Raw genomic sequence first — 10,949 nt, 5'->3', positions numbered from 1 at the left:
AACCATGGTGCAAGGAAGGTACGAAAATATGCTCCGATAATATTTCAAAAATTGTTATATATGGGACATTCCATGCCAAGTCGGGCACTTTTCAAATTCCCATTTTTTATTTGATCCATTTTTTTTTCTCAAAAAGAACTCCGTCACAGGAACTCACCTGATTTATTTCAAATTTTTATCTGAACGTTTCTGTCAGCTACGAATTTTTAAAGAATATTGCAATTTTTTCATTTGACTATATAACTTTGTGAAAAATCAATTGAAACTAATGCATCAGGGGGTCAAAATCTTTGTTTTAGGATAACCTTTCATTTGATAATAGGTTAAAGATCATAAAGGAATCGATCCAAGAAAATTTATCTGTTTTGAGACACAATTTTCTTTTTTCACGGTGTTAGTCCCCCTCAATTTTCTTCGTAATTTTTTATAGAAAACGTTTATTTTTTTGATGAATTTTAAGCTTAGTTACATCGTGGGAAAATCCTTCGTTATATTTTTTTATAATTGTAACGATGGTTTCATTTCCAATTATATTGTAACGAGTGGAGATGAAGGAAGCAATGAAAAAAAGGAGGGTGCGAGGGGAGAAAGAAAAGAATGGGAGTGGAGAGACAACGAGGAAGGGAAGTAGACGTGTCTGCCAAAGTTACGAGTATATTTAATTATCGGAGTCCGGATTTCCACTTTTATTTGTAACAATATGCAAGGCGTTCATAAATTAATTGAAGCGAATGCATGAAAGACTTAAAACCTATGATTCAGAAAGTACTTTTACTCGAACATACGTGAGCAATTAAGTGCTCAAATTTTAACTGGTGTCTTTTTACACCGAAAAGAAACTTTTCATCCCATTTGCAATCAAAAACAAAAAAAATTTTTTGAATCACCCTAATATATATATATTAGGGTGTGTCGTTTTAGGGCAATATTTTTTTTTTTTCAATTGTCACATCAACAATTTTTAGTTCATGCTTAAAAACAAAGCCTCGCGCAAGGAGACTGTTGTTGAACAATATTTAGAGGTCCCTCATCGACCTTGAAATTTTTCCATTTGATTAACATTGAAAATTCGTTGATTTTCATTGTTTTAGATTCTTTCCAGCCTGGATCCATCCCACGACTTTTACCAAAACGAGTGATTTCTACATACTTATCGTTTTTCCTTCTTTATGCGCCGATCTCTTTGACGATGTATGATTCAATTCAATTAATTTTCTGAACGTAGAGTAGACTATGAGATATATCATTAAATCTATATTACCCTGTATCATGAAATCTTGACATAATATTTTCGAAACGAACGAATTTTTCACAAAAAAGAATCGTTGTGAACAGAATTTCTTCCATAATTGTTATATGAAATTTTTTCATACAAAATTGAGTTTGATCATTAATTACTCGAAAATAGTTGTTTTTTCAGAGTTCGATCAAGAAACTTTTTTTTGTATAGAGAAATCAATTCTTTTCGAAATCTTATAGGGAAAAAGCCGTGGGATGGATCCAGGCTGAAAAGGATCTAAAACAATGAAAATTAACGAATTTTCAATGTTAATCAAATGGGAAAACTTCAAGGTCGATGAGGGACCTCTAAATATTGTTCAACAACAGTCTCCTTGCGCGAGGCTTTGTTTTTGAGCATAAACTAAAAATTTTTGATGTGACAATTGAAAAAAAAAAATATTTCCCTAAAACGACACACCCTAATATTGTATATACGAAAGCTGAAAGAATCAGCTTCAAGAAACTATGCGTAAATCTCAAAAATATTGAGCCGCTTACAAATATTTTCATATTTGCCGAAAACTAAAATTTCCCCATGTCAATTAAACAGAAAATTCGAGTGAGATTAGCGACCTCTAACAAATGGATTAGAGGGCTCATTTTTGAAAGGATTTTTTTTTCATCGAATACTACAATGTGAAAGGGTAAGAGCGAGAAAAGAAAAAATCAGATTTCTTTTTTGAAGCACCCTAATATATATATTTGTTTTTATTGACTTTCACTGGTCTCACACTTTATGAATTTTTAAAAAATTTGAGATTAACAAATAAATTTTAGATGTGGTCGTTCAAATAACTTATTTTTTTTTAGGCCATATCATCTTATAGGTTTTTAGTATATAGGTGTATAAAATTCTCCAGCGAAGGGAGAATTTTCTAACTTTTACAAGTCAATAACTTGTAAAACATAGAAAATACAATCTGCCCACTATGGATGATGGCGAAGTTTCCATCGGTGGAAAATGACGAAATCGAAAATTTATCAGAATTGTCACGCTATCTTTTTTATTTCATAGATCAGTTCGAATGGTCATAGAAATGAGATGGACAAAGTTTGGCAGACTTTGAACTTCCGGAAAAAATTATTTAAGGGGGTTGAATGATTGAGTAATTTTTATCACTCGCCCTATGGTTTACGCTTTTTTTTTTTATTTCACACAAGGTTAGAACACCTCAAGCTGCAGTTACTATGAAATAAAAAAGATAGCGTGACAATTTTGAAAAATTTTCGATTTCGTTGTTTTCCAACGATGGAAGCTTCACCATCATCACTATGGGTGATGGCTCGAAAATTTTAAAATCTCAAAATTTTCCCTAGGGGAAAAACAGTTGGGACAAATACATACATTGTCGATCCCTTGTCACCTGATCATATCACGATAAATGTAAAACAAAAATTCATAAAAAAAAATTATTTAACCAACTTTAAGTAATTTCAAGACAACCACTCGAAAAAAATTTCACAAATCATGAAAAAATATTATATTTAAAAAATTTCAAATGCTAAAATGACCCGATGGATAAATAATTAGCGGAGAAAATAGGAAAAAGAACCTAAAAAAATGCTGGTTTAAACATTGGTCTCAAGCGAAATTGAAGAAAAGATAAAAATTAAATTCTCATTTTTTTTATTATATCTATCGCTTGTCGAAAAAAGATATGCCGAATTTTGTCAAAAAAAAATCATTCCCAACACCCCGTTGATGAAGGTTGAATTTTCGATACAGCCGTCTCAAAAGCTCGTAATATAAAACGCATGAACATCACGGCAATTGAGAAAAAAATCGATATTCTTGCTTGCTCCATTTTTTTCTACAATTTTTTTCGAATTCTCGTTAGTATCTGCATATAGAAAAAAGATTCGCGTTGTGTTGCGGGTTGATATGTTAAATTTTCGTGGGAAAATTATTTCGCCAAAATTGGATTCGTAAAAAAGTTTTGAGAGCCTCCAATAACGTTCAAATGTTTCTTTATTTATTTTTTTTAAGAATTTTGGGTAAAAATTGAGATATTAAAAAGTGAATTACGGCTCATGGAAAGTTGAAAATTAAGACGATCAAACAGTAATTTAGTAAATAACATTGATTATTGGGTTTTTTTTGCTCTTACCTTTGAACGGAAATTCAAATCGATAACTTCACTGATGGTGATGAATGTTGGTGGCGATAGCTGGTGTCTCGTAGCTGTTGACCCAAAGTTTCCAATCACAATCACTATATCAAAACTTGAAATGAAGATTATAAAATGAAGGCCGGGAATGCAATCAACTTTTCGCTCGGACGACACCTTGAAGAATAGCGCTCTCGATATTTTTGAAGTGACCCGTATAGAGTAATTTTTAACCGATCAGGGTGGGAGTGAAAGTAGGAACCTCTTGGATTACTTGGCAAAATGGTGAGGGCCTACTCCGGTCCTCATTGGTTCAGAAAACAGTAGAAGGGTGTGTGTAGTCAAATTGTATTTTCCCGAAATGGGATTGGTTCTTAAAAATTGGTGCTCTGTAGCATTTTCGTAAAGTTTGGCAGATAAAATGCTGATGAACTCTTGAAAGATTTGAAAATTTGAACATAATCGTATGAATAACCGTATGAATAAACAATGAAAAATAGTACTTTTTTGGGAGCGTTTTATAAAGTTTCAAATGAATTATTCTTGAAAGTACGAGGGACCTTTTAATATTTTTTTTATAAAATTTTGATTCACAAATAGTTCTTCGAAACAAAACAACATATTTTTCCCGGAGCAAATTAAAATTTTTGTAAAAAATTTTTAAATGCATTCATTTAAAACCTGATGAAGCTCGTATAATTTTATGAAAAACAAACACATGATTAAATCAATCAGGATCGGCCATTTAGGAGTAAAAAATAAGTTAATTAGCAAACAATCCAGATAGTAGATGACAAGATCATAATTGCCGAATTAAGCAAAAAAATAACCATTCTTGAGTGTCCTTTTTCATTGATCGATGATATTACTTATTTATTCTCTTTTAGCACGAATCCCTCCTCCTCTCGCCCATCGCGGACCACCCAACCCCCTGGGTGGTTCTCGCAAATGGTGGTGCAGGCCTCAACATCTTCCGATGAAATCGAGGAGAGAAGGAGGCCATCGCAGCTGAGTCTTCAGACTCAGCTAGAAAACTTAAAAAAAATAATGAAAGAACACACAGACGATTTGGGAGAGACACAAACGGGACAAAATAACAATGGGACAGAAAATAACAACGGGACAGAAAATGACAACAACGGGACAGAAAATAACAACGGGACAGACGATACAAATAACAATAACGACGGGACAGAATACAATAATGACGGAACAGACGCTGACAATTTGGGCGGAACAGGACATGACAACAACGGGACAGAAGACCGAAATGACTCTGAAAACGAGACAGAACGAGACCGTGACGTTGACAATGAAAGGGGACACAGGCAACCAGCGGCGGAATCCGTCGACAAATAAATAAAAAAGTTGTCGAAGGAAGTCAGGTATGATTATCTGTGGGGATATTACGATATCTGTGGCCCCAAGTTTTGGCCATGCAGTCTTTATATTTCACCGAAAAAATAAGACTTTTTTGTGGAGTAAAAAAGATCAAAATTCGGCTTTTAAGGGGATGATACAGAAGTTTTAAATTTTCTATTTTTTCAGTGTTTTTCGAGTTTATTGTGATAATTATTGGCGCTAGAGAAAAATGTTTTAGATAAAAGGTATAAGCCATTAAGCAGTAGACATTTTCTGTTCAATACATTTTTCGTATGGAACCAGTGCTTTCGGAGATGAAGGAGAAATTTTTTGAAAATTTATATATGTTCGGAAAACTGCTTCAGAAAGATGCTCCAGACCCGCCTGAAGATTCTACACACACCCAAAGATGCTCCACGCCCGCCCAACGAATCCACACACATCCAAACGGGCTCAACGTCCACCCAACGATTCCACACATATTCAAAAGTGCTCCACGCCTGCCTAACGATTCCACACACATGAGGGAACGCATTAAATTAAAATTTTTTTTTCAAAACAAATCAGGAACTCCAGATATTGTTATGATACGCAAACTTCTCGACTCTCATTTTCACCCCAGGCCGAGTTCCGATTATCTTTGTTTGAAAAAGTTTGCGTCAAATTTTATGGTTGCATGGTCAGAATTAGCAACCACAAATAATATATAATATAAAAACGCTACAACTTTAAAACCGCTCTTTCACCCCCTTAATGTTCGAATTCTAATCTTCGGTATATTAAAAAAATAGTCTGACTTTCGATCAAATATGTACGCTACATCGTCAAAATTAGGGACCACAAACATAATAAAGTTTCAACTTTCAACTCCCCGTTTCACCCCCTTAAAGACCGAATTTAGATTTTTGTCATTCTTGAAAAAAGTCTTCTTTTGGGCCAAATATAAAGACTGCATGGTTAAAACTTGGGGCCACAAATATCGTATTGCTGTCTTAACTATTTTGTAATCGCATTTTAGTTATATTGTTGCAGTACAGAAATAAAAAATAAATTTTCCCATTTTCCAGGGAAACGAAGAAGCTGATTGAAGCCAAATTTCGGCACTGGGACGAAAGCTTTTTAGCATTAAGGCATTTTTGCGAAGAAAGCTTTGGCCAGGTGATGGCAAGTTTGGCTTCCATCCGCGACTTCGTCGAGGAGCAGGAGGCTTCCGACTATCCTGAAAAGCCTGCCTGTCTCCCCCTCAAAAAAATACGAGACTTGGAGATGTTTGAAAATTTGACTGCGAAGGAGCATCGCGATGTCGTAAGTTCTTTTATTAATCACTTGAAATGTCGCGAAGACACTAATTTTCTCAATCTCTATATGTTTTATTGTAAAAATGATAACTTTGCTTTGTATACAGAACATTTTTGATTGCAGGTCACCTACCTTAGTCACCTAGGGGGTTCGGATGCCAATGTCTGTGCGAGCCTCATGCTTAAGGAGGCGATGCACGAGAGATTGGCTCCGAAGGTGAACTACCATGGTAGGCACCAGGGGACGTTTGCTTTAGAGCAAACCAAATTTGTCAAGGTCCTTTACAGTAAGTTGCAAAAATTTATTTCAAGATGTTTTTTTCAAGACACTTTAAGGTTGAAAAATTACCGACGATATCCTTCGTTTATCCGTTATATCCAAAGTTATACACAATTATTCAAAAATCCTTCAATTTTTCATTTTTTACTTTTTTTCAGTTAACATTATCACTATAATTTTTTTCTTTCCATGGATCACGTTTCATAGCGTTTTATAGAGGATCGATCGCAGTTTACAAAACCCTCTTTTCGTTTTCTGCACGATCATTATTCCTCGAGTAATTAATCACTAAAGTCAAAAATTACTTTTTACTTTGATCAACGATAACTCCGCGAGAAACGGTTGCACAGAGCTCGTTAACAGATCAAATTGAAGGGAATAAAATTTTCTAGAAGGCCATTACGATAAGATTATTTGAAAAAAAATTTTTAAAGCCCGTGCATCGTTTTGAAATGGGGAAAAAATTTGGTGAATTTTTTTTCGATCATTTTCTTGGAATTACTTATGAACTGTTCGAGCTATGGAAATTTCAAATATAGGTCCTGAAACAGGATACTTGAAGCTACAATTTGCTTTGTTTAAATTTTCTGTGCGATCATTTTCTCCTGAGTTACAGTCCGTTGAAAATTATCTAAAAATTTGCAATTTATTTTATACCCTATAATTGTTGTGTCCAGTGTATAATTATACATTGTCCTAATGTATTGAATTTCTTCTGTACAGAGGCAATGGGTAAGACACTTCGACGTCCATCGATTCCGTTAACGGAATTTTCAGCGGCGGTTACATCTGCACTCCGTGCGGCAAAACAGCGCCGCCGGAATAAGAAGAATCGCCGCCAAAATCCCGTCTTACCAGCCATGGACCTTGACAACCCTGGTTAAAATGGCGACTCGCGATGTATTAAAGTGCGTCCAAAATATATATGTGTGTGTATATATATATATGCAATAGGTGAACGCACGACCTTCGCTTTATAATATATAGTTTGCGTTAAATTTATTATTTATATGGACCCACCTCGATACAGAGAGTATGACACAAAAAGACTGTACATATGATTATGTATGTGTATATATGTCTATATGTATTTATATTTATTTATTTCTCCTCTCTCGCGCTCTGTAATTGTGTCTTTGTTACTCTCTCTGTCTCTCTCTCTCTCTCTGGGCAGTGACACATATTGTATTTTTATATTTGGCAGTGATACATGTTAATTAAGTTAGTCTATTATAAACGATATATAAATCTTATCAAGAGACGCGGTAGCGGCTCGACGCCAAGTATTATAACAAATACGAGAGCTACTTATAACAAATACGATTAGGTTGGTTAATGTTGCTTAAAAAGTACTTCAAACATAGAATCTTAGTTCTAAATTTTTTACTGGATTCGATTAGAATTTTAATAATTGGTGATTTGTAAATTCTGGATAAACATAGATATATTGAAAATGTGTAATTCCCAATAACGTGTAGAATTCCATACGCTTATTCGAAAATGATAAGTACGTAAGAAAAAACCAACACAAGACCTAAAAAAACTGAAAATTTCGAGCGAAAACATTGAAAACAACGCTGATGCAATATTCTATTTTTATTCGGGAAAATAAAAAATTGTATAAAAGAAAAAAGTCGCAATGTTGGCAGTCAGTATATATTAATTAATATATAATCATTGTTTTTAAAAGTTATGAACTTCTCTCCTCTTATCTGAACAATTATTTCTTAATCTGGAAACCCATACTTCGCATCGATTGTCGGTTTCGGTAGTTCTTCGAAATTCCAGTAATAATTTTATTCCCTTACAATTCATAAATTTATTTTTAATTGGAATTTTGCACCCATTTCAAAAAATATATTACTTTTTTCGTGATCTCGCACTAAAAATTATCGTAATCTCCAGTTTTTCATTGAAAACGATAGAAATGTTCATGCGAGCCTTTATGTATTGTCGATTGGACATTTTCCGACGTATCATTAATTTAGACAAATAATCAGTGTTGGAACGTATCGAAAAATGTTGTAAAGTACACGAATAGCTGAAAAGTTTTCTCTGATTGCGTACTATTGGCGAGAAAATATTGGAGTAAAATCGATCATAGCCGGAGTAACAGTCATGGAATATTGTTAATTGATGTTATCCAGAAAATGTACTAATAAGTTTGATGGGTTTGTTTCTCTGTCTCATATGAATATAGTCAAGCAATCATAAGTAGATTGCTGGAAATTTGAAAAGTGCTTGAAGTAAAGTTTTATAATACAGAGCTTGAGCAGCACACGATCGCCCGGACGCCGGCTCGGCTAGACACTTATAAATACAAGATGAGGCTATTATTTGCAAACGAGGTGTTTTCAAATTTAATTGTTTCATTAATCTTATGGAAAATCTATTACAAGAAACCAAAGATTGTCGGTCTTGCAACGTATTGGGTAATAAAATACATTTATTTTTCGGCCAATTCATGGAGACTGTTTTAATTTTCAAGCCTACCGACAGACTTATCTATTCAAAACAAAAATAAAGATTTCGTTATCCTCATTATTCGCCATGGAAAAAAAATTCCCCGAGACTAAGGGAAAATGTGTTCTGGAAATACTTCTCTTTCAAATTTTACCCCAATCGTATAATAAAAGCTTTTAACAAATAAGGTTTTTGAAAGGGCATTAGAACTGCTTATGGCGGTTTTCCCCGACGCGGTTCAAACTCAGTTAAATTTTTCTCATATAGTTTCGAGCTAGGATAGACCGGGTTTAAAATCAGATTAATGTTGGAGAAAACGGACATTAGACTTGCATATCAACTGGGATTAACCGTTGCAGGTCTACCGCTCGGCGACCTTATTGTACTGCTTAAACAGTATGAATGGCGTATAAAGCAATTTACCCCAAACCTTCTTTTTGTAACCATTTCCTCTTCTGAATTTTTTCGGGACATGTTGAATCAGACCATTACTTCGCCATGAATAAAATTGAAATCAACATTAAATGGAATATCTAACTATGTGGAGTTTAATTAATAGATTTTTTTCATAGTACCAATGTCAATAACGAGTAGAAGCAAAATTACGAAGAAAAAATCAATCTTTTGATTCATTTCTTGTACTTTTCAAATCTGCTCGCAGCACGATTAAGGAGCTACATATATCAGTGTAACCCATGAAAAATTTGGCGATTTTCAGGATTTTTTTTAAAAGAAAGTACTATATAGAATGTTTTGAAGTTTTTTGAACATAATAAGGTATATTTTCAGCTGTATTTTCAGATTTTTTTTTTACAAAAATATTGAAAAATAACGGAGTTGTGCTGTCTTCGGAGGTGCCAAAAAAAAAGTTCCCCAACTAACTGACATGTTTCCAGCCGAATGAGTAGTTAAAACAAAAAAATTCAAAAAGGTTATTAAAGTTGGGGTATTACGATTTTTTAAAAATATAAAAAATTAACAAAATGGCGTAGTTTTGAAAAAAAGTGTCGTTTTTTGGAGTAAAAAAATGGTCGTTTTTTTAATGCCAAATTGACAATTTTCAACCAATCAAAAAGATCGTAGGTCATTGTATAGTAAATATATTCAAGAATACTCAGTTTCAATTTGAAGTCGATTAGTCGATATCTCGTTGAGTTAACACGTCAGCAATTTTGAAAAATGTCGTTTCGAGAAAAACGCGTTTGAAGTTCCAGTTAGCGGCTAATACCTGCGAGCGGTCGCTCTTTAGAACGCTGCCATTCAAAAACTATTCAAGATGCGACTTTGCCGCTTTCACAGGATATTTTTGAAAGTAAAAACTATCGAATAATCCAAAAAAAAACGATTTGAAAGTGTCACACTGGTATAGCTTCTTAATAATTTTCTTACGTTCTGGGCACAACAATCAAGTCATATCGAAAAACTACCGCAAGACGTTGATATCTACATTATTAATTGTGCCGACAACTTTGCAAGAACATTTCAGGAAATCCGTTTGAGAGCACCAATCTAATGTTGAAGAATTATAACCAGAGCATTCCCACCATGAATTCCCGTTCAATTGGAAACAGCATATATATTCTTTTGTTTCCTGGCCAATACGAAAAGAAAATTTGACTCTTCACCCCTACCCTAGTCATTCAAAAATTACTCCAGGTAGATGAAATCCTGAGCAGCTTTCTTCGGTATTTTCATCGAGCAAACAGTTGGACGAAACACCTCTAAGCTTTGCGATCTTTGTGAAAAATATCAATTAAGAATTGTGATTATCATCATTCGATCGACCGCTACCACAATATTTCGCCACCAACATTGATCACCGAGTCAAATTGCAGTAAAAAGGTAAGAAACATGAATTCAGCATTATGTATGTGATCTACGATAAAAGTTCCGTTATTACTGAACGGACGATCGATACGGAGCATTCCGTGCCAACGCAAGTGACGGTGAAAATTCAATTTCTATTTTGGTTTACATTTTATTATCTAGAGTAGCGGCAGCGACTCTGAGACAAGTACATTTATGTTATGACAAGTCGCTGCCAAAGAGTCTTTACCAGAGCGATAGCGTTTCGAATTGTTTTCAAAAATTTTCAAATCTTTTCATACTCTGTGAGAAAGAGGCTTTTCAATTGTTTGTTTTTTAATTTTTTTGTCA

General features: G+C 34.1%; 2 protein-coding genes across 2 annotated transcripts; both read left to right on the top strand.

Annotated features, from left to right (window-relative positions):
- Window positions 1-4,337: 4,337 nt before the first annotated feature.
- Window positions 4,338-4,748, top strand: LOC122411374 (putative uncharacterized protein DDB_G0283431). The gene has a single exon (XM_043420121.1). It carries the CDS (start codon window positions 4,338-4,340, stop codon window positions 4,746-4,748), a length of 411 nt encoding a protein of 136 aa, XP_043276056.1.
- Window positions 4,639-7,923, top strand: LOC122410604 (uncharacterized). Its single transcript, XM_043418865.1, has 4 exons — window positions 4,639-4,774; window positions 5,819-6,056; window positions 6,174-6,336; window positions 7,053-7,923. Exons 2-4 carry the CDS (start codon window positions 5,913-5,915, stop codon window positions 7,211-7,213), a joined length of 468 nt encoding a protein of 155 aa, XP_043274800.1. The 5' UTR covers window positions 4,639-4,774; window positions 5,819-5,912; the 3' UTR covers window positions 7,214-7,923.
- The last annotated feature ends 3,026 nt before the right edge of the window (window positions 7,924-10,949 follow it).

Source organism: Venturia canescens, chromosome 5 (assembly GCF_019457755.1).
Source record: "Venturia canescens isolate UGA chromosome 5, ASM1945775v1, whole genome shotgun sequence".
Taxonomy (NCBI): Eukaryota; Metazoa; Arthropoda; class Insecta; order Hymenoptera; family Ichneumonidae; genus Venturia; species Venturia canescens.
The sequence above is the reverse complement of the archived record's forward strand: the minus strand, read 5'-3'. Positions and strand labels throughout refer to the sequence as shown.